The sequence below is a fragment of the Typopeltis vanoorti genome, chromosome 26 (genome assembly GCF_054136105.1).
Source record: "Typopeltis vanoorti isolate ZY-2024b chromosome 26, IOZ_Tvanoo_1.0, whole genome shotgun sequence".
In the NCBI taxonomy this organism is placed as follows: domain Eukaryota; kingdom Metazoa; phylum Arthropoda; class Arachnida; order Uropygi; family Thelyphonidae; genus Typopeltis; species Typopeltis vanoorti.
The window spans coordinates 17,395,961-17,420,596 of record NC_143574.1 but is presented as its reverse complement, the minus strand read 5'-3'; the positions used below and the strand labels follow the sequence as shown (position 1 = coordinate 17,420,596).

General features: G+C 38.1%; 1 protein-coding gene across 2 annotated transcripts in view; it reads right to left on the bottom strand.

Annotated features, from left to right (window-relative positions):
* LOC150092369 (mitoferrin-1-like) overlaps positions 1-24,636 on the bottom strand; it is a 140,825-nt gene that overhangs the window by 108,101 nt on the left and 8,088 nt on the right. For both annotated transcript variants that reach the window (XR_016550570.1, XM_090414932.1), the window contains exon 2: positions 8,443-8,668. Coding sequence is in view for 1 of the 2 variants with exons in the window: in XM_090414932.1 (XP_090271058.1) it covers positions 8,443-8,668 (226 nt within the window). In the remaining variant the exon portion in view is untranslated. The remainder of the gene's footprint in view (positions 1-8,442; positions 8,669-24,636) is intronic.

The following is a 24,636-nucleotide window of genomic DNA, read 5'->3' as shown; positions in this document are numbered from 1 at the left end:
TACATCACTACTAACTTCCTATCTACAATTTTCCTCCAAATCAGTCTGTCACTTGTCAAGACTCCAACATTATCAAATCTTATATTTCTATCGTATAAGGCACTTTGTACCGCATCAATCCACCTATATCTTGGTCTTCCTCTGGGTCGTTTTGCTGCCAACCTGGCAGAGAACACTTGTTTTGCTAATCTTTACTCGTCCATTCTGTTTATGTGACCATACCACTTGAGATTAGCTCTGCTAATGCATTCCTGGATGCTGACAATGTCAAGTTCTTTCCTAATATCCTCGTTTTTAATATGATATTGCCATTGATACCATCTGTTCACGCCTATAATCTTTCTCAGGATTCTCATATCTGCAGTCTCTAGTCTTTGGTCAAGTGTTTGACTTCTGACCCAGCTCTCAGATCCATAAGTTAAAACTGGTTTGAACACTGTCTTGTATACAGCTAATTTAGTGTTCCGACTAATTTCTCTCTTATTCCATATGAATTTATTCAATTGACTTCCCACCATACCAGCTTTGCTGATTCTGTTGTCTATTTCTATATTTAATTTACCATCTTCAGTAAAAATTGTGTCTAAGTAGCTGAAATGTTTTACTTGTTCCACAGGTTCTCCATTCACAACACAGTTGACATTTTCAATGATTCTGCCTATTTTCATTGTCTTTGTCTTTTTATTGCTGACCTTCATACCATATCTATTACAACAGCTATTCAATTTAGTCAGAGAATCTTGCAGACTTGTAGCGGATTTATTTAGAAGTATAACATCATCTGCATAAAGCAAAGAGCTGACATTAACATCTCCAATTTTGATATCATGTTTAATACCACTTTCCTTCATAATGTGATCCATATAGATAATGAATAACAGAGGGGATAATGTACATCCTTGTCTCACACCAGATTTAACATTAAACCATCTTCCTGTACTTCCTTCAATTCTAACTGCCGACTTAATACTCAAATAAAGACTAAGTATTGCTTGATATAATGATCCATTGACACCATATAACTGTAGCATATTGAATAGCTTCTCTCTTGGCACCTTGTCATATGCCTTTTTCAAATCTACAAAACTTAAATACAGATCTTCGTTATATTCCCATGCTTTCTCAACTATTTGTCGTAAAGTGAAGATCTGATCCTGACAGCCTCTATTTGGCCTGAATCCAGCTTGTTCTTCACCAATTCTTCTGAACCGTTTCTCAAGTATACCTGCATAGATCTTGCCAGGAACGCTCAGTTGGGAAATACCTCTGTAATTCTCACATTCGGTTTTATTTCCCTTTTTATATATTGGTACTATGAGAGCTCTACTCCAATCATCAGGAATTTGTCCCTCTGTCCAGGCTTTCTGAATTAAGCAGTGTAGCCACTGTAAGACTCTTATACCACCATACTTCAGCATTGCTGATCGAATATCATCTGCTCCTGCTGCCTTTCCACATTTCAAGCCTTAGATGGCTTTTTCTACTTCAAGTATGGATATATATTCCTGACTGCATGCCTGGTCAGTGTTTTTTACCACTGTGCTGTCATCACTGCTTGTTTCATTTAGCAGTTTTTCAAAATAATTACTCCATACTTCAAGGATATCTTTTTCTTCCATTTTCATGTCACCTTTATCATCTCTAACTCCTTTTACAGCACTGTTTCCTCCATTCCTAAGCTTCTTCAACAACCTCCAGAATATTTTGCCACCTTCTTGATATTTATTTTCTATATTCTTGCCAAAGTCCTCCCATGACTTTTGTTTAGGTAGTTTTACACAGTGTTTAGCAATCTTGCATTTATCTCTATATTCTCTAAGAGCACAGGCTGACTTATTTGACAGAAACTTTTGATATGCTTTCTTCTTTTCCTTCACTGCCTCTTTAACTTCCTGTGTCCAGCAGGGAGTTCTGATTTTTTTATCCTTGCAGACAACCTCACCACATGCCTCTCTGGCAGAATCAATCAATGTTTTCTTCAGAATTTGCCACTGAATCTCCATGGTTTGATTCCTGTTCTCAAACTCTTTCATTTTTTCTTCAATAATCTTTGTGTATTTTAGTCTACAGTTCACATCTGAGAGCTGCTCAACTTTTATTCGCTTTAAAAGTTGAGCAGATCATCATTGTCCAGTTCCCCATTCTCATATTTGCCCACATTACTCTACTTGAGACTGACTGCCATTCAAGAAGATTAGCCTCGTATTTTGTGTTGAATACTATGGCTACTCCTTCTTTTCCTTGATTGTCATTGCCTGAATATAACATTTTGTATTTATTGCTCAGAAAGATCTCACCAGTTTTGGTCTTTTTTCATTCCTTGCCTCTTCTCTCCATGTGAATTTGTGCACATTTTTATGTTGAACATGGTGTTAGTAATAACCAGTCCATGTCCTGAGCAGAAATCCAACAGATATTTGCCATTATTATTAGCTTTGCTCTTTTCTCCAAATTTTCCCAAAATATTTTTGTATGTCTCACAATCATTTCCTACTCTGCTATTTAGATCCCTAACAAGGACCAACTTTTCCTTTTTCATTGTGTCAGTTGCTTTTTTTAAAGGCTCAAAAAATTTCTCCACTTCTACCTTAGTAGAACCTTCTGTGGGAACATAGGCACAAATAAGTCTCATTGTCCAGTTCCCCATTCTCATATTTGCCCACATTACTCTACTTGAGACTGACTGCCATTCAAGAAGATTAGCCTCGTATTTTGTGTTGAATACTATGGCTACTCCTTCTTTTCCTTGATTGTCATTGCCTGAATATAACATTTTGTATTTATTGCTCAGAAAGATCTCACCAGTTTTGGTCTTTTTTGTTTCAGTCACCCCTATTATGTCGATCTGGTACTTATCTAATTCCTCAGCTAGCTCCATTTCTTTGCCATTCAGGCTTCTTATGTTGATAGTACCGATCTTTAACTCTGGTGATGTTGAGTTGGGGTTTCTTTTCAGATTTGTTCCAGTATCTGACTTTTCGCTGTTCGCCCTGGTTCCCTAGCGAAAACAATGGGGGCCTTGTTTAACTGGGCGATGCCCCACCCAGCATGAAATTTTGTCATGTTGTACCATCAGTTTTTTATTTTGGTTTAACCAATAAGAATACAATTTGGTCGGCTAAATCCCAAATTGCCAGCCCACCCTCGTTCGTTCAGTATCCAAGTAGATACCCAACAGGGTGCACCACGAGAAGGTGAGGATTGGACATTAGGTCAGAAGCCCTGGTCGGTTCTCCACATTCCTTTAAAGGCTATGTGGAGGTCTCCTCTCATTTATACAGCTTTGACCCTTAAGCACCCCATGTGATATTGTATATAAGGAAATTAGTGCTTTACCCAATAATCCGATGATGTAAAAGCTTGAGGGAGGGAAGGGTGCCTAAGAATCAAAGCTAGAAAACTGGGAGGAGACCCTCATAACAAAATTCCTAGTCTATTCTTTTAAGGAATGAAAAGAATCAACTAAGGAACTATGATCTAATATCCAATCCTCACCATCGCATGATGGGCTGCATTGGTAGGTATCAACAGGATACTCAAGCTGCTAATTATGGTTTGCTTTTTACTCTTGGCGATTTGGCCATTTGTTCCCTCTCTTTTGATTTCTGTATCAATGACACAGTGTCCATGGGTTTTGTGCTTTCATCTACAGTCTTCTAAAAACATAATGACCTCTCACTAAACTCAAATCCTATCTAGTTTTTGCTGATAACAGTATGCTCCATTCGCTTCATTCAGCAAACTTTGCAATGCCAGATGAGTCAACTTTCAGATCCTCCATAACCAATACCTTAATCGCTGATCTGTTTACCATTCTCTAGTGAAGTAAGAAGAACCAAACAAACTTCAATGCTACTGAAACACAATATTGTCTTATTTCCAATTAACAGATGCCACTTTACTTACTTTTACCTTTGATAATACTTCGATTTCCATTGAAGATCAGAGTTTTCTTCCTGACTTATACATTTTTCCTTTCCTTTCCTGGTACAAACACCCCCCCCCCCAAAAAAAAAGAGAGTGAGAAAATGGTTCAAAACAACCTGATCCACCTCTATCACAACCATAATGATATCTTTCAGAGAAAAAGCAGACCTTCTGGCATAGTTTTTTCCACCAACTCTCGCAAAAGCAACCAAGGAAGAACTCTGCCTGCTATTTTACAAACTCTTCACAGTATGCCTTCTCTGAAATTTCACCAGAAAGAAATCAGAAAAATCCTCAGCAGCCTTGATACCAATAAGTCTCTTGGTTCTGATGGTTCCAGTTCTACCAAAAGCTTGTGTTCCAGAACTCACACTTGTCCTGCCTCATCTCCTCAATCTGTCATATCCATTTGGCACCTATCCCACAGCCTGTTACAAGTATTTGTAAATTCTATTCCCAAACAGGGAGATATAAAAGTCAACCATCAAACTATCGTCCAGTTGCTGTGACCTCAGTACTCTCAAAAATAATGGAAAAGTCATCAATTAGCCAACTACTTCACAAGTAACTGGCTAATTGGGAGACCCAATGGTAAGTTAATGATCATGAATATGGAGTTTGCAGTTCTCAGGTAAGCCATGGAAAAGTTCAGAGAATCTCATATCCATTATCAAGTGGCTGCTCTTGATATTTCCAAGGTATCTGATCAAATTTGGCTTCTTACCAAGTTAACATCTTATGGTATTCCTCTCTTCCTTTGTGAATAGATGGCAAACTTTCTCTCTGACTATTCACTGTAGGTTTGGGTAGATTGTTTCCTTTCATGAAATTTTTCAGTTAATGCTGGTGTTCCTCAGTGCTCAGTATTGTCACTATGCTCTTCCTCCTATACATTAATGAGCTAATCTTTCCTCTTCCATTCTGTTTAAGTGACCATACCACCTGAGATTAGCTCTGCTTACACATTCCTGGATGCTAACAATGTCAAGTTCTTTCCTAATATCCTAGTTTTTAATATGATACTGCCATTTATGCCATCTGTTCTCAGGACTCTCATATCTGCGATCTCTAGTTCTTTGTTCAAGTGTTTTACTTGACCAAAGATTAGAGACAGCAGCTATGAGCGTCTTTGGTCAAGATGTTTTACTTCTAATCCAGCTCTCAGATTCATAAGTTAAAATTGGTTTGAACACTATCTTGTATACAACTAATTTAGTGTTTTGATTAATTTCTCTTATTCCACATAAATTTATTCAGTTGAATTCCTAAATAAGGGGTGCTTAAGGGCCAAAGCTGTATAACTAAGAGGAGACCTCTACATAGCCTTTAAAGGAATGTGGAGAACTGACCAGGGCTTCTGACCTAATGTCCAATCTTTACCTTCTCGTGGTGCACTCTGTTAGGTATCTGCCTGGATACTAAACAAACAAGGATGGGCTGGCAGTATGGGATTTAGCCGACCAAAGTGTATTCTTATTGGCTTAAACCACAATACAAAATGATGGTACAACAGACAGAATAGCATATTATTACTGAACCTTAATGTGAATACAGCTGTGGGATTGGATGTTATACCAGCTCGAGTTTCACATGAAGTGGAGAAGGAATTGTCAGTGTCCTTGACCATATTGTTTAATCTAAGTCTCAGATCTGGGTTACTCCTAAGGGGGTGAGGAAAGAGGGGAAAATAGTTCCATTGCATAAAGGAGGCTCCAAGGCTGATGTAGCAAATTATCAACCGATCAGCATATCAGGAGTCGTTGTCAAAGTATCGGAGAAGTTGGTCAAGAGCAAAATGCAGGAATGAATACAAGGAAATGGGATACTGTATGGGAACAGAGCATGGTTTTGTGAAATGTAGATCATGCCTGAGTAACTTGCTCATGTTTTTTAATACAGTGACAGCTGATAAAGTTGGATAAAGGTAATGGATTTACAGTGATACTGCTGGACTTTGCAAAGGCCTTTGACAGAATACTAAATGGAATTTCAATTAGTAAACTGCAGCACATGGGGATTGATATAGGGTTGGTGAGATGGATAGGAGGGTGGTTGATGGAGAGATATCAGAGAGTAGTTTATTCAGGAGTAGAGTCAAAAAGAAGGCCTGTGACACGTGGTGTGCCACAGGGTTCTGTTCTTGGACCGCTACTGTTTAATTTGCTCATTAACAATATAGGAAAGGATCTGAGAAGAACTCTTCAGTTATTTGCCGATGATGCAAAATTTGGGTAGAACAATAGTTAATACATATGATATCAAAATTTTGCAGGATGATCTGGATAGATTGGCAGACTGAGAAAAGGAGAATGGATGACAGTTTAATGTGGCAAAATATAAGGTTATGCAATACGAAGCCAGAGACTCAGGACTGTTAGTGGACAGGGAGTTAAAGTTTAGGGGGCACATAGCAAAAGTTTCTAAAGCAGATCATCAGGTTACTTGGTTACTGAAGAATACTTTGATGAGCAGAGACAAGCAGGTTATTATACCTATCTCTCTACAGAGCCTTGTTAAGACCCCCCCCCCATCTTAACTACTGTGTGCAGATCTGGGTGCCAGTGTTTCTTGGTGATGGGGAGGTGCAAAGGATTTAGAGGCAAGTGATGAAGATGGTAGAAGGTCTATGGAATGAACCTTACAAGAAAAAGGTTAAAGATTTATGGGTTACAGAAACTGGTTGATAGGCATAGAAGGGGTGATATGATTGAGACATTCAAATTACTGAGGAGTTTTTATAAGATTAATTCAGAGGAAATTTTTCAGAACAGGTGTGATGGTAAGAGAACTAGGGGTCATCCATGGAAACTGACGCTTGTCCTGTGAATAAGTGTGTAGTTAGAAAGGGTGTTAGAACTAGTTAATTTACTTGGAGAGTGGAATAAGCTGCCAGAGTTTGTAGTGGGTGCCATGATTGTAAATGAATTTAAAGCAAAATATGATAGATACTGTGCGAATGCCGAAGTATGTTCTTGATATGATGTTTAGGGCCTTCCTCAATGAGTCTAAGGATTCCTTGGAGTTGCCCATAATAACAAGAAAGATGATCGGTTTAAATATCTACTTGAATAAAGATGATAGATTGAGACAGGATATCAGAACAACAACTGCACACCAAAAACTAAAACCATTATGGACAAACAATAATCTTACAATTACAAGCAGATTATGTCATATTGACACAGTAGTCACTTCAGTACTCTTATTGCAGAAGTAAAAATTGGTCCCTCTTAAAGCAAAATGAAAAGAGGTTGCTTGAATTTGAAATGAGGTGCTATAGAGAATCTAAAGATTTGATACACTGGTCATCTTACAAATTCTGAAGTAAGGAAAAGAATCAGTTCTTGCACCAGTCCAAGAGATAACATCATAACAAAGATTCAAAGGAAACAACTCACCTGGCTTGGTCATATCAGCAGATATAATGGCCTCCCAATGAAAGTTCAGGAACTAGAAAAACACCTTAAATAAACTGGACAGACAACATAAAAAATTAGACATTCACTTCATTTACAGAGTGAAAGGGCAGAATGGAAGATTTCTGTGAGGAATATTTCCTGATTTATGCTCAGTGGTCTTATTATGTACGACAGGAAGAAGAAGCAGATATATAAAATTAATTAAAAAGAAAGGAAAAAAAATATCTATTGCCATCTAAGTGTTTCTCCAAATTATGAGTTTGTCTGTTTTACTTGCAGAAGATCTGCTATCACTTTTTTTTCCCCACTAATGGGTTTTTTTCAAGATAAAAATATATTACAGTTCATGATGAGAAGTGTATATCATGATCATGAACTTGAAATATATTACACGTTCATGATATATGTTATGAGAAGCTGGTACTTATATTACATAAGTTCCAGCTTCTCATAATGATAAGGGGGAAAAGTAACACAACAGCATTACTAGGCACCAACATTACAGGATGGCAGTAATACCGTGAAGAGCTATTTTTTTTTTTTTTTTAATGCACATATAGATCCCCTGATACTAATGGAGTGAAATGCAAAATCCACAGCATACTTTAACACAGCTGCATACCAGGCATTTCTTCTAACATCTCATCCCTGCAATAGGTTGCAAATGGCATGATGATAACTTTACCATACTTCACCCAAATGAGAATTAGTGGAAGCTGTGTCAATGATGGTGATCTGCTGAAGTTTAATATGAATAAAACAAGCAATGCAATTAAATCTGCACACAGTCAGCATTCCTCTGGAATGTTACTGGCATCTTGCAAAGATTGTCTCAATGTATCAAAGCTGTTCTGAGAACTAGGAATAGGCCTACTTGATATTAAGTTCAAGTAATTGATAAACAGTTCACAGTGTATGTAATATAATGTAATACTTGACAATAAATTTTTGCCCTCAGATATTTGGATTTGTTTATATAAAATTTTTCATCAAAGTAAAACTTCTATTTGTTCATGTGTAAATGTTAACTCTTAATATTAAATAAATAATGCTGCAAAATTAAAATATATACTAAACAACATAAATATAATCCAACCTTGTGATAATGGGGTCCCTGAGCCATGATCATTTCTACTAAGAGCATGTTTCATTTTTTCATAACAGGAAAAATAAAGGGCATGTGCAGGTCCTGCACCAAGAACAACAGCGCTCATTCCTCTTACTGGACGTAAAACTCCTTCATATCTGATCATTTTATACAGAGCTTCATGAACAGTACGGTATGTAGCTTTTGGATTTGGCTGCAAACTCTGCATACGAGTCTAAAAAAGTTTATTATATTATAATATATATGTATGTGACATGTGATTTTAATTAAATCTGATATATTCATTAAAAAGACTTAATATTTATTACATTTTCTATAGATCTTTATAAATATAATGTGAGCATAAAAAATAAATAAAATTAAGAAATTAAAGGATTCACTTACCTAATGAAAAGAAGCTCATTTCTATCTCTTTTAAACCAACTGATACTGATGTTTAAAAACTTTAAAGGCATCACTTAGATTTTCATGTGTAGAACTCTTTATATCCCATACTAACACAAACAACTTGTTACACAGCCTAGCTAACCTCTCTCTCTCTCACACACACACACACACACACACACACACACACATATATATAAGTGAAAAGTTAGATACTGTATGCAACTGGTTGACTGTGTTAGAATGAGATATAAGGGATTCATACTTAAATGTAAGTAATGCTTGCAAAATTAACTTCCTTTCATTAAGGTATATGAATAAGCACAGCACAAATGAATGATAAAATAAATAAATATATATTAAAAATTAAGAAATGAAAAGATTTACTTACCTTAATCAGAGTTCATTTTTCCCTCAAAGCAAACGAACTTTAACCATTTTAAAAATTTTGTAGCATAACTTTGATTTAACCATAAGTGCTGATCTCTTCACATCTCACTAACACAGAATGAATAAATGAAACACGTGGTAGAAAATATTCAAGAGGAATACAATTCAGTAGTACATGTCAATATACTTCAGGTAGAAAAAGGCTATCATAAACCTTAAATGTGGAAAGCAAGCCAGCCAGAGCATTACAGAGGAATATTTCTACTGAGTGTCTGTTCAGTAGAAGTTTCAGAATCAGATTTTCATTTTAAGATAAATAGTTGAAAAGTCATAGGAATATTACAATGATTAAATCCAGAGTAATTTAATAATAAGGTGGTACACTGGTTGGCAACTCGTATAGGTAAATATGACCTCACCATTGCTTCTGCCTTAGTATCACCACTCTGGGTCTGCCTCCCACTGACGAGACCTCAATAAAGGTCGAAACCGGTCTGAGTAGTGGCCCTTCCCTTAATGCAAAGCATTATACATGTCCGCAAGGAGATGTGTTTTGCATTATGGGAGATGCTGAGACAAGGAGTGATGAGAGCTTGGTCCACCTTTGCTACGAGTTGCCAAGGGATGTACCACCTTACCTCAGTCCTGAAGATATTTTCAGGTGCAAACTTTGTTTGCTTACACTTGGATAACGGATTAAACTAAATTTATTATAAAAATGCAATATGAGAAGATGGCAAGAGAAACGCTGCACCTGTTCAAAATACTATAATTATATGGTATAAATGGGACATTATATTAAGCAACATCATCATTATTATTCAGGCCTGCATGGAGTCAAAGACTCATCGTGGGAGGTCCATCTTAGGAAACACCAAGTCTATCATACCACTCCTTGAGCGTTCTTGCTCCAACCACTCTCTCAGGCAATGCAATCCATGGTTCAACCACCCTCCATGCAAAGAAACCACTCCTCATCCTCTTGCAACTTCCAGGGATGGCCCCTTGTCATCCCTCCCTCCTGCTGTTCTACCAAGCGAAAGAACTCCCCAATGTCTATGGTTGTAACTGCTTCTCAACAGTTTAAGTCTCGATCATATCACCTCTCTTTCTATCCACCAAACTCTGCAGTCCACATTCCCTCGTAACTGACATTGTACAGTCCTGAAAGTATCTTTGTTATCCACCTCTGTACCCTTTCCACGGTTAATTTACCCCCTTCAAATCCTGGGACCAAATTTGAGAATAGTCTAAGTGTGGTCTGATCAGGGGCTTATATAATGGAATGATAACTCTTTTATCTATGCAGGTCAGCGTCCTTTTCAGATTGCAGCAATTGTCTGTAGCACCTTTGCAATATGCTCCCTGAATTTCAGTTTTCTATCAATCATTACCCCAGGTCTCTTGTCTCCCCTACTTCCTCCAGTATAGCTCCTCCAATCGATGGATCCCAAACCTCAAGACTTTACATTTTGCTGCATTAAACCGACACCCCCATTCATTTGCCCATCTGTCTAGTTTATTCAAGTCCTGCAGGGCTGCCACATCTGCACTATTACTGAGAACCCTTCCCAGTTTTACATCATCTGCAAACAACTGAATATCCCCTTGCAATCCATTGACAATGTCATTGATATAAAGGTTGAACAATACAGGTCCCAGTACTGAGCCCTGTGGAACCCTACTTGTAACCTTCTGCTTCCTTGATATTGCCTCACCATACACAACTCTCTGATACTTACCATACAGAGAATCCTTAATCCATTTGACTAACCTGACATCCAGACCCATGTGTTGCAACTTAAATATCAGCTTATCATGTGGCATCCTGTCAAACACCTTTGCAAAATAAAAATAAAAAAAATGGCAGTATATATGCCTTTCCCTAATCAACTGCTCTTGTCACTTTATTATAAAAGGCAACCAAGTTACTAAAGCAAGAGCACCCCCTTAACAAATCAACATTGATTCTCACAGATAATATTACCCTCATCTGCCCAACGTTGTATATAGTCCTTCACTAATTTCTCCAAGACCTTAACAACTACTGATGACACACAAACTGGCCTATAATTAGACTTCCAGTTTGCTACTGTGTGCAGCAGCACCATCTTACCTTCCTTCCATTCCTTGGGTACCTTTCCCTCAGCCAAACTTTTATTGAAGAGCCAGGTCAACGGAAATATCAGTTCTTCAGCACATTCTCTCAAAACCTGTAGTGAAATACCATCCAGTCCCACAGCTTTACTGATATCAAGAGTACTCAGTATTTGGAACACACTCTCCTCTTGTACCTCTAAACCCTGAACCTGCCCTATCCCTCTAGTATTAAAACCTTCTTCTCCAGCATGAAATACTCCAATAAAGTGCTCGTTGAACAACTCCACTATGTCCTCTGCATCAGTCACTCTATTCCCATTTTTATCCTACAATATCATTTCTCCTCCTACTGGGCACATAGCTAAAAAATTCCCTAGGATTTTCTTTGGATCTTAGTGCCAATCTCTTCTCATATTCCAGTTTTGCCTTCCTCACCATACTAGTAACTCTCCTGTGTCTTATGTTCTTTGTGTATCTGCCCTCTACCCCTCTCTTTATATCTCTTCCATAATCTCTTTTTCAATATCAAGCAGTTCCTGTTTGATATTGTTTGTCATCAACTTTACACCAAATTGTATCTGCTTCTTCACTCATGGAATACAGCTTACTATTGTTGCTAACAAATATTCCTTCACAATTTCCCAAGCACTGATGATATCCCGACCTTCCAATTCTGCCCTCCGTGGAACTGCCACTAGTTGATACCTAAGACTTTTATAATCACCTGCCTTATAATTCCACATACGTTCCCTTTTCTTTGATACACCGGCATGTCTATTCATCTTCCAAGTCAAAACCACATGGTCACTCTCTCCCTCTATTACATGTTGCCTAAGACGTTTGTCCCTCAAGAATTATAGAAATTCCATCCCCTTATTACTACATGCATTTTCCTCTTCCCAGCTTATAGTGCTGTAGTTAAAATCTCCCATAACAATCATTCTTCTTGCACTTGCCAAGCTCAACTGCCTAAACATCTCCTGCTCCCCACCCTCTGTGCTCCTTGGTTTGTAGCAAATACCCCACTAAATATCCTATCTTGGTCACTTCTACCTCATGCCATATGCTTTCAAAATCATTAGTGTCACTGCCTACCAAAGCCTCCACTCTTAGAGGACATAAGCAGTACTCCACCACGTTTTCCTTTCCTATCCTGCCGAAAAATGCTGTACCCTGCTATTTCAATTCCTGTTATTATATCATCCTCAGTCTACCACATCTCAGAGATCAAAATAATCTTTGGCCAGGCTGATAGCATCAGCCTGGCCAAACATATAGTATACCCAAAGTAAAAAAGTTTCTACATCTTTCTCCCATCCTGAGATTTTTATTTAATAAGCTCATAGCACCTAGTGGCAACTTGTATAGGTAAAATTTATAAGTTCTGCATTACATCAACCTTGGCATCTCAGGATCTGGCTCCCACTGATGAGACCTCAATAAAGGTCGAACCCGGTCTGGGTAGTTGCTCTTCCCTTAATGCATAGTATCATACATGTCCACAAGGAGATGTGCTTTGCATTATGGGAGATACCAAGGAAAGTGATTAGAGCTTACTCCACCTTTACCACGAGCTGACTCAGACCTGAAAATACTTCAGGTGCAAACCTGACTTATCTGCTTGTTTACTCACTTGGGAAAAAGGATCAAAACCAAGTTTATAAAATTGCTTGGTTATCTTTAACATATATACACATATAAAAATAAATGTTATATTCAACTATACTGAATAGCGAAAACGTATCTTCTCTTCCACCACAGATTGTGCCAACTGTGACCTTGCCTTCTGGGTAACCCTCCCCCCCAAAAAAAACAATATATAACAACGAAACTCCTAGATGAGTCTTTGACTCCATGTAGTCTTAGGATAATAATAATAATATGCTAACCACTCAGTCAAGCAGGCCAATTCACAAATTGCATACCCTTCCATGACACAATTCAGCCATCTTGTCATTCAGTATCATTGCCTTCCATCCTCCTCCTCTAGTCCTTCCAAAGTCAGATATTCATTTCAATGTACTACCTAGAAAGCATGTCTTACATACCCTATTATTCACCAAACCTCTAATGATTCAATCGAATGACTGAATCACATACAAAGCCAAACTATCATCCTATGATACGTATTATTATTATGTGACACCTCCAAGGAGTCCAAAGACTCATCGAGGGATGGCATCTACTCTACAACTTTCCGCGAACTGCAATTACCATTATCGTCTACACCAACTCCATCTACTGCCCACCACCACAAATAGTATTTTCACAGACAATCACAAACATCCATACCCACAGAGGATTTGAACCTGCAGTTTTTTGGTGGGAGAGCAGGTACGCTAACCACTCGGCCAACCAGGCCATGCTTTTTCCTATTAACCTCCTCATCACCCCAGTTAATTTCTTCTTTAAATGTTCAATTTCCTCCTCCATGCATTTAACTTCACTCCTTATATTCACCAAAGCATGCCTAAACTCTTCCACTTCACTTCCATCCATTTTCTGATTATTTCTGGTTACATGTTCTCCTTTTTGGAATTCTAGTCTGTCATCACATTTCTCACACACAAATACTTTTCTTCTTCTCATTAAACCTAACAGTACATTTCACTTTTTTTTCATGTATACATGTAATTTTACAGCATATCCACATTTTTGTAATGTTAATTAATGATGATAATTAGAAATTGGACAAAAGTTATTTTGTCCAATTTCATGAACTTCCTTTGCTTTCCTGAATTTTCTTTCTGGACAAAAGTTTATTTTGTCCTGAACGAATTATACAAACCTATTTTATAGGCTTTTATATTTTATTTTCTTCTTGTGATTACTTTTATAGCTAGTCTTGGCACTTTACAAATTACTAAACTAATTGCTTCCATATGATTCTAGACATGCTGCACACCAAATAATATTCTTCCACAGGAAATGGTATAATGCTGACTGCATCTGTTTGTTTTTCTGTTAATGCTTCCATTTGAATTTTCAAGATAGTGAGAGTTCAGAAAAAAAGGAATATTTATGAAAGAACTCCAGGAAGTTAAGGACTCAATCGATGTAGGTTACACATCACACACGCCAGCTGTCGCAACTTCTTTTAAACTGATTCATGTTAGATGCACTCACTACTTCAATAGTCAAAGTGTTCCTTTCACTTCTGCAAGAGAAAAAATCTAGCTCTCTAACCTTACTTAACCACACAAAAATGGATGCCTCCTGGTCTTCTCATCACATTCTATACAACAAAAAATTTCATGAACCAATATCCTATAACGCCTTTTAGAAGTTTATCTTTATAGCTTTATAAGATCATCCCTCCTTCTCCTTAACAGTATTTGCAGTCCACATACTTCGATCTGTTCTCATAATCTACGTTCCATAATCCTGATATCATCTTTGCACCCTTTCCACAGTTCCATCATTCTCTAGAAACTCAGGAGACACACAGAAGAACAGGTGTGGTGGTCATATAAAAGCTTGTAAAGGGGTGAAATAATCTTATCCATACACATCAATGCTAATTTCAGCATTGCAATTATCCTCTGAGCTGCCTTTAAAAATTTTGCTATGTGACCTTTGAACTTCAACTTTCTATCCATCATAATTCCAATATCCCTAGCTTTATCAATTGTCCAAGTATGATCCCACAGTATAACATGCCATTGGAAATCTCATTATGCAAGTGCATTACTTTACATTTACTAATGTTGATTTGACAGCCATTACCATTTGCCTGCAGTTCCAACCTATATAATTCATTCTGTACTTACTGTATATTGGTAGCATTTCCCAATTGGTGGGACTATCTTCGCATCATCAGCAAACAACTGAAAATCTCCTGTCAGGTTCTTCCCAATATCATTAAATATATAATTTGAACAGCAATGGTCCAAGGACAGATCCCTAGGGTAACCCACTGGTCACCATAAATCTGGCAGATTCACACCTGATATATACCTCTTTCTGATACCTCTCTGTCAGATACCCACTAATCCAAGTCAACAGTTTATATTACTATCCTATATCCTGTAATTTATTTAAAAGCCTTTCACATGGTGTATGATAAAATTTCTCAAAGATGACCTTTCTTTAGTAAGCTCACACTGTTCCCTGCAAAGTGCAGCTTACATGTTAACCCATTTCTGTATGCAAGTTCCTACAAACTTCTATAAAATCTTCACCACCACTCCAGAGATACTGACAGATCTGTAGTTAGACATTTCCATTTTTGTACAAATGTATTATAGACCTGTTTTACTTTGTAAAACAGGTCTATAATACATTTTTTTCATTCCTGAACTGAGATTATATAACCAGATCAAGGATTAACCAATTCAGGTAAACGCTCATTCAACATACATAATGATATCCAATCTGTCCCTATTGCAAATTTTTGTCACTCTGACTTTGCTTCCGGTATAATGTTCTTCACTTATCTGGCATGCTCTTTATATATTTATATAATAATGACCAGAAGAGTTACAAAAGATGATAATGTGGAAGGACAACATTCCTTCCACATCAACATCTTATGAATCTCTTGTTTAATAAGGATGCACATCCATTTCACTCCAACCCCATCTATTCTTCATACCCCACCCCACACACACACAGATACTGCATCACTTAAACATCTTTTAATACTAACATCCTCAACATTCAGTGTAATGAACATAGTATTTTTTTGAACTTTTCAAAATTTATAATGAAGCATGCATAAAACATCCATAAACTCTACTACTTTCCAAGTCAGTGGTCAGTATGGAAAGACCTGGGTTTGAATCCTGTCTAATTGCAAATAACTGTTATCAGTCCATTTTCAACTGCTAATGGCCAGTTTCATAGAGGTGGTGGAATTTTTTATCCTACAAAACAGCCAAAAGAGCAACGTACAATTTGCAGACATAACACACTGACATCATAATCTTAGTTGCTTCAGCTGTAAATCTAAAACAATTAACCAATCACCAATTAGCTTTGGAAGTCACATCCTTAACTGAGACTATGATCGAATTCAGTTCTCTGACTTTGAGTTCTTTCTTTCACAGGCTGCTTGAAAAAATTGCTCATAATAGCTCAAAAAAATTCTCCATAACTTATTTTAATGGTATTAACAACACCAAACGATCTATTTTATAAAAAAGATGTTTATTAACTGGCTTATATTTCACTGAAATTCAAACCAGCATCTTCAGAGCACAAAGCATGTTATGATGCAATCCAGCAAAACATAAGCCAATTAATAAACATCTTTTTTAAAAAAACAGTTTGTTTAGTGTTGATAATACCATTAAAATAAGTTATGAACAACGTTCAATACCTAAGCTTGTCTATTCAAAAAATTCTCATTCTTATCAATAGTTTCTATGCCACTCAATCAATGCACATATAATTTCTGTCACCAATAATGATTACTTGTTTAGTACCCATCAGGGTAACTGGCAATGCATTTCATCATCCCCAACAACTGAACTACCAGGCCTGTAACAATACATCATATATTTTATCGTGTTACCCTCCATTGCACACCAAAAAGGACAAGGGGGGGGGGACCATCCTTGGAAATTGCAAAAGGGAGTGGTGAATAAAAAGGAAAGTAATTTTTTTTTGCATGGAGAGTGATGAGAGAATGGAATGCATCACCTGAGAGGGTGGTGAACATGCAGACAGTGGATGAGTTTAAGGAGTGGTATGATAGACTTTGTGTTGACTTCCCAAGATGAGCCTTGTGATATGTGGAGGTCAAGAAAATAATAGCCTCATACCAACTGCTGCATGTAACGTTACTATCACTGCTTTCTTGAGTTTCTCTCCTAACTAGATTCAAGTCATCTGATATCATTAGTATTGTCCCCCATCATCGAAAATATCCTTTATGCTCAATATTCTGTTATTACAAAGTTCTGAGAGCTAGATTTCCTTAACACTCTGCATTCACTAATACCAACAATCTTAGGATATAATGTTCTCATGGAGAGTGGGCCAAAAACTCAATTCTTTTGTTCCTGATGAAACTGGCATTTGTGACGCCATGAGTTTCCTCCTGGGTTTTTCAAAACATCTAAGTCCACATGCTCACTGACATTCATATCATTGTCACACCTTAGTTGTGCTTACAAAAACATACATATTTTAACCATTCTTCTCATGATCATCGTTTCCTAGATTCTCTGCATTAGGTCTCACTGAAATAAATAATTTTCCCAGGCTCTTAATGCCGAATGATGTTTTCACTATTTTTACTGTAGTTCTATATGGATCACAGGATGAACTGAAAGTCCTGTCCTGTCAGGTGTCTTCTCCCTCCAGGAGATCGACTACTATGTGTCTCCACCAAGTCCTATTCTGCACCTATCTGTTTCATTCCTCGTATGAGAGATAGGTCAAGTCCTATATTTTTCATCCACTCCCTGTCTTTCTCTCCTCTTTACCTCAACAATTCATTTGAGAAGTGTCCTTTGTAGACAGAACTGAAAGTACATGTGAGCAAAATCCTTTCCCCTCTAATTTCCTGCATTAATTGTAAAATTTAGAATGTAATAACAGCCATCACGTTTACTAGTCTCACTGAGTTCTAATCAACATTAGTCTGCTGATTACTGAAGAATAGTTTCAGAGAACTTTCCCCTTTCTTTGTACTACAGTGATCTCTCAATTAATCAACTCTTGAATGGGTTGGTGTGTCAACTGACTTCTGGTATAGCACCACTTAAAAGTACCTTCAGTTAACCACACCTTTAATTATTTGACCAGAAAACTGATTTCTCGTGGTGGCTGGATAATTAAGGATTATTACTGTAGGGAAGGCCTGTGTAGCTTAGTGGAAGTTCCATTTCTATCCACTGCACTAGGCTGCCAGAAGGCAGACTTAAGTTCAAGTCTAAGCATCGACTACAGGAAGTTTTCTATGCATTTCTTCTTGAGTTAATCAATCTCTGACATGGGCAGGTGGGTTTTTCATCCCATAAACACAAGAAAATCAACTATAGAACCCACACTATTTCAGACAATAACATATCCAGTTAGGGATCATAAGATGACAGTACTTGTTTGCCAGTCTCTTCATTGGTTGCAGCTGACTGACTACCAGTAGAGATTGAACTGCACACTCTGTCTCCAAAACGTTAGTTAGGGATAAAACAGCCTTGCATAATCCCTATATGGAAATAAAAGGCATAAGCAGATTTTTTTTTTTTTTTTAACAGCAGAGCTAATTCTACATGGAACACAGTTAATGCTGCCTGCACAGGCTTAAAAAAGGAGCATGAGTGAGAGAGGCATTGGTTGATGCATTATGGTCAGAAAGCAGTCCCAAGTTTGCATCAAACCACGAGTTGCACCAGTCCTGAAGATACTTCAGGCGCAAACTTTGTTTGCTCACACTTGGATAATGGATCAAACCAACTGTATCAGAAGGATTGTTGAAAGTTTTTCACTTGGTTATACTATAAATTAAAGATACCAAGAAATTATATACTTGATTTAATCCATTATCCAAGTGTAAGCAAACAAACAAACACATCTCCTTGCAGACATGTATGATGCTATGCATTATGGGAAGGGTCGCTACACAGACCAGTTTCAACCTTTATTGAGGTCTCATGAGTGGGAGCCAGACCCGGAGGTGAGATACCAAGATTGAAGTAATGCAGAAGTCATATTTTCCTATATGAGTTGCCAAAAGGTGTCACACCTTATTATTAAAATACTCTGGATTAGAGATAGATAATTGTTGAAAGTTTTTCACTTGGTTAAACTATAAAATGCCAAGAAATTATATGCTTGGTTTAATCCATTATCCAAGTGTAAGCAAACAAAGTTTGCGCCTGAAAGTATCTTCAGGATTGGGTCTGGCTCCCACTGTTGAAACCTCAATAAAGGTCGAAACCAGTCTGGGTAGTGACCCTTAGACATGTATAATGCAAAGCATTATACATGTCTGCAAGGAGATGTGCTTTGCATTATGGGATACTAAGGCAAGTGATGTGAAGTCATACCACCTTTGCCACGAGCCAGACCCGGAGGTATCTCACCTCCGGGTCTGGCTCCCACTGATGAGACCTCAATGAAGGTCGAAACCAGTCTGGGTAGTGACCCTTCCCATGATGCATAGCATTCACAGGCACTGGTTTTAATCTTCAACACAGCAGTGTGTCAGAATGACACCGCTTCCAGTGACTTCACTAACTGCCCATTGGGTTATGTGGGAAGCAGATTACCAAGATGATAGCAGGTCTAGTCTATGGAATGAACTTTATGAGAACAGGTTGAAGATTTGTGGGTTGCAGAAATTGGTTGATAGGGAGAAAAGAGGAGATATGATTGAGACATTCAAATTGCTGAAGGGTTTCTATAGGATTAATTCAGAGGATATATTTGAGATCAGGACTGGTGTTGGGAGAACATCTATGGAAGCTGGGCAAGAGTATGGTTAGTAAGGGTGTTAGAGCTGGGTTCTTTACTTTTAGAGTGGTAAATGAGTGGAATAAACTGCCAGAGTCAAGGCAAGGTATGATAGATACTGTGAGAATGTCGAATAGTTGTGTGGACATGATGTTTAGGGCCTCCATTGATGAGTCTAAGGACTCCTTGGAGTTGCCCGTAGTAATAATATACTTTTATCATTTCTTTGTCTCATCCTGCTGACAGATAATTAATCATATATCACATTGTAGTTTATAAGACGCCACTAAGAAACTGCTGCATACCTTTATTCTCATCAAATGGTACTCCTATTAATCAGTAATAAGAAACTGCTGAAGATGAAACAAATATAATAATCTATTATGATTCCTCTAAAATCTCAGTCTTTCTGTGTAAAACACAGCAATGCTGATTATAGAGTGTATACTTTGGATTGGGAAGAGGACAGTTCTTATGAAGGATCAGGCATTTGCCTGTTCTGGCTTCACTGTTCTTTCCATCTTACAGCTAGTCTTCCTCTTTCTCTCCTTCCCTTTGGTGTATATTTATCCCCCTCTTTGGTAGACAATACCTTTCCCTTCTATATAAATGTTTCTTTCATTTCTTTCTATATACCTTGATCTTTTAATTTAAGTTATAAATACTTAAATCTCTTTTAATGTCTTATTTTTTTTTTTTTTTGTCTAATTTTCTTAAAAAGCTTATTTATGCTCCTGTATTTTAATATGGCCTTTCCTTTTAAAACTGCATTTCTGTACCACTAATGGAAGTGGCACACCAACCAACCAACCAAGAACATTACTGACAGTATGGGTGAAGCACTAGTGCTTTTCATATTCCTCATTATCTGTAATGAGAGTTGTTTGGGAGTGGAAGATTTGTGAGCAATTAAGCTCGCCCTCTGAGGGCAGTTGCGTTAGCTATGATCGGTTGAGAGAAGAATAGCCTTCGGTCTTTTGTGTTTGTAGTAATCAGTCTCATTGTAACTGACAGCTTGTACTATTAGTGGGTTTGAATGTGAACTTGACTTCACGAAGAATTTTTCTGCAAGATCACGAAGAAGGGAGGAGATGTATGGAGTGCCAGTTTCTCGGTGAATTTCTGACGAACTAAGGCATTTATTTTGGATTCTCTGTAATTTTGAAATGTTTGATCTTGAAGTGTGACTCCATGCTGGTGAGGCGTAGGTAATGACTGGATGTATTACCATCCGGTAAAGAAGCAATTTATTATGTAGGTTCAATTTGCTCTTACGATTGATCAATGGGTAGAGCTGAGCTATGACTTTGGAAGATTTGGAGCAAATGAGATCGATGTGTTTGTTGAAAAGGAGTTTCTTATCCATTAATACCTCAAGATTATTTGGTCTCTGATTGCCATGGGATCTTTTGACCAGAGAGCAGGATGTCTTCTTTGTTGCAGATTTTTCTTCTTGAAAACATTATGGCTGAGCTTTTGAGGGGGTTCACTTGAATCCTCCAGTTGGTGAACCAGTTTGCTAGCTCACAGATACTTCCTTGGAGTCTAGTGATTGCTAGGCGAGGGCTGAGTGATCTAGCTAGAATAGCGGTGTCGTCGGCATAAAGGGCCGTAGTAGTTGTTCTTGGATTGAGAGGAATATCTACCACGTAAGTTGTGAAAAGTATTGGAGCCAGAAAAGAATCTTGAGGTACTCCTGCCAGAATTTTGTGCCTTGAAGAAACAATTCCATTGAGTTTTACTTGCATGTATCTTTCATTGATATATGAATATATGAGTTTCACTAGTTTAATTGGGATATTGCTTTCGATTAGTTTGAAGATAAGGCCTTGATGCCAGACCTTATCAAAGGCCTTGGCAACATCCAAAAACACAGCAGCAGTGTGAAGGTGCCAGTTAAAACCATGAGTGATATGTTCTGTTAGTCGGTGGATTTGTTGCACCATGTTGTGAGCTTTGCGAAATCCAAATTGCTCATTTGGAATTATTTTCTGTTGGTCCACTGCTGATTGTAGTCGTGATAGGATGACCTTTTCTGTTACTTTGCCAAGACAGGAAAGAAGACTGATGGGCCTGTAGCTTTGGGGAAGTTGTGGGTTATTGCCAGGCTTTTTCAGAGGTATAATGTCCGCGCTTTTCCAATCTGTGGGAAAGTACTGGAATCTTAAAATGGAATTGGTAATATTAACTAGATGAATTATGGCTTTCCGTGGGAGTAGCTTTATTATTCTATTGGTAATGCCATCAGGGCCGGGGGCCTTTTTTATTCTTCAGATGGGAAATGATATTTATTATTTCTGTTGGTGATGGTTTCTGAATCATCCTTAGGCTGACTTAGTGCATTTCTAACTTTACTATGAACTTTGTGAATGAGATTGACACATTTAAATTTGCGTAAAATGGGCTGCATTGATTTTCCAGATTGTCAATTAGGGCTTCTACTTTTTCTTCATCTGTGTGTGCAATTCCAAGATTGGTCTTTAAAGGGGGAAGTGGTTGTCTTTTGGTACGAAGAGATTGTACAAACTTCCACATGGAGTTATCTTCTGGGTTGATTTCTTTGAGTTTGATTTCCCATTTGGAGTTCCTGTGGATCTGGAGGGCTTCTCGAACCTGTCTGTTCAAAGTGTTTAAGGTTGCTTTATACTGCGGGACTCTAGTATTGTGATATCGCTTTCTGGCCTTATTTTTGGCCCTGATCAGGTCCATTATCTCTTCTGGGATCCAGTTAGGAGCGTGGAAGACAGTGGTTTGAGTGGCTGATGCTATTGCTGAGTTGATTTGCCTAGTTAAATTGTTTACAGCTTGATCTATTTCTTCTTTTTTATGAATGACAGGGGGCGGACCGATGTGGACAGGGAGAACCTTAGAGAGCTTGTCCCATGATATGAAAGAATGATGGGGAGAGAGCTGATCTTGAAGTCCTAACCTGAGTAGGATGGGATTATGATCTGAGTTAAGCTCTTCTACTGTCTCCAGCTGGTATTGATATTTGATGTTTCTGAGGATAACTATGTCTAATACATCAGAACTTCCTGATGGGCTGTAGTGTGTGTGGGCTCAGTGGGTCCAGCTACTATTGATGAGTTGAGTAACGTATAGTTGAATAAGGTACAGCCTTTGGAGTTGATTGACGAACTGAACCAGGCCATGTGTTTGGAGTTTAGGTCTCCTGCTATAATTATGGAATCTGTGGAGCCGAGGATGGAGTCTAAGTCTGCTGTCAATAGTGGAATACTGGGAGGGTTATACGCTGCGTAGATTTTGAGTTTGCCTGCGCTATTAGTGTGCACCTCCACACCCGTCACCTCAAGGTTTAGAGTTTGGGGGTTAGTCAGTGCATTGTGGCTTAAATAATTTTTGATAAAAATAGCTGTGCCTCCTCCACTAGAGTTAAGTCTGTCTGTCCTGTATAAAATATAGCCTCTTAGTTTTGGATTGTTTGATGGTCTGAGGTGGGATTCACTGATCAAGATTATGTCTGGAATGTATCTTTTTGCAAATTCTTGCAGCTCGAGAATTTTATTTGTTAAGCCATTGGCATTCCATGCTGTTATCATGAGAGAATTTGATTTAAATTTTTTAAACATTATAGAGAGCTGTTAATATGGATTGGGTTTCTAGGTAGAATCTTTTTCTGGAGGATGGTGAGGTGCTTGCTTTGCTGAATTCGTGCAGCATTGTTGCAAGTGACGAGGTTAAAGCTGATGTGAGATTAGAGCTTGTTCGCTCTTGTGATGAAAAAGACTGGGTTCTTACCGCTTCCACATATGATTTGGACATGGATGAGGGTAGAGTGCCTTCCTGTGTTGTCGAATGTGAGGTATTATGATCTGGAGGGCGAACTGCTTGGTTGTGTGTTGTGTCATTGCTTGTAGGAACATGGTTAGTTCTTGTTGATCCACGGTTTTTTGGATGTAAAAGGCAACCCTTGTAATTAGAGGGATGTGGTCTTCTACAGTTGGCACAGCAAGCAGGTGTGGATCTGGGTTTGGTGCAGGAGTTAGTTTGGTGACCCTCACCGCATTTTAGGCATCTATATGCAGCTCTGCACAGTTTTTGGGCACGCCCGAACCTCTGGCATCTGTGGCACTGCCCTGCCGATGCCTTCTTCCTTAGAGGTTCGGTTGTAATTTTAAGCTTACAAATGTCCGTAACTTCATAGATGCTTTTTTGTGTGTTGGAGATTTCAACCAACACCAGTGGCATTGGTGTTTTATCTGACCTCAACATTCTACTCACTTTGGTTGGAGTCAATCCTTGATTGATGAGGTCAGCTGTGATCTCATCAGTTGTGATACCCTCAGCCACTCCTCTTAGAACTACTTTTAAGTTCTTCTCGCTAGCTAGTGCAAATGTGTGGAAGGGCAATTTAGAGTTGTCAAGCATTTTCGTCATCAAGCGATAATCAGTGACAGTGTGAATCTTTACACCCGCTTCAGTATTTCTTGCCCAGGAAAAATTGATATTTTGTTCTCCTAGGGATCTTGAGACTGAGGTCCATTTGTCTTTATCGCGAAGGATGACTGGAGGGACCTTTTCTTTTCTATCTTGGGTGGTCTGATTTTGTTGAGTTGTTACATCAACTTCCAATCCACCTTCCGATGTTCTGCGTCTTTTATTAGAATGTTCTTCATGAGAACAATCGAACTGTCGGGGAGTCTTTGAAGGTGGAACAGGTGTAATGTCCTCTTCACTGTCCAAATCATGATCTTCAGTGTCATTTACTTGAGTGAATAGATTCAAGCAACCAGGATAATCTGTTTCAAATTTCTTTAGGAGGAATTTGAGAATGTCAAGTGACATATCTTTGTTTAACTGTTGAATGGCGTCTTTGATATCGTTTACATTCTCCATTCTTGAATAGGTATAAAATATTTACAATGGCAAAGAGAACAGGCTAGG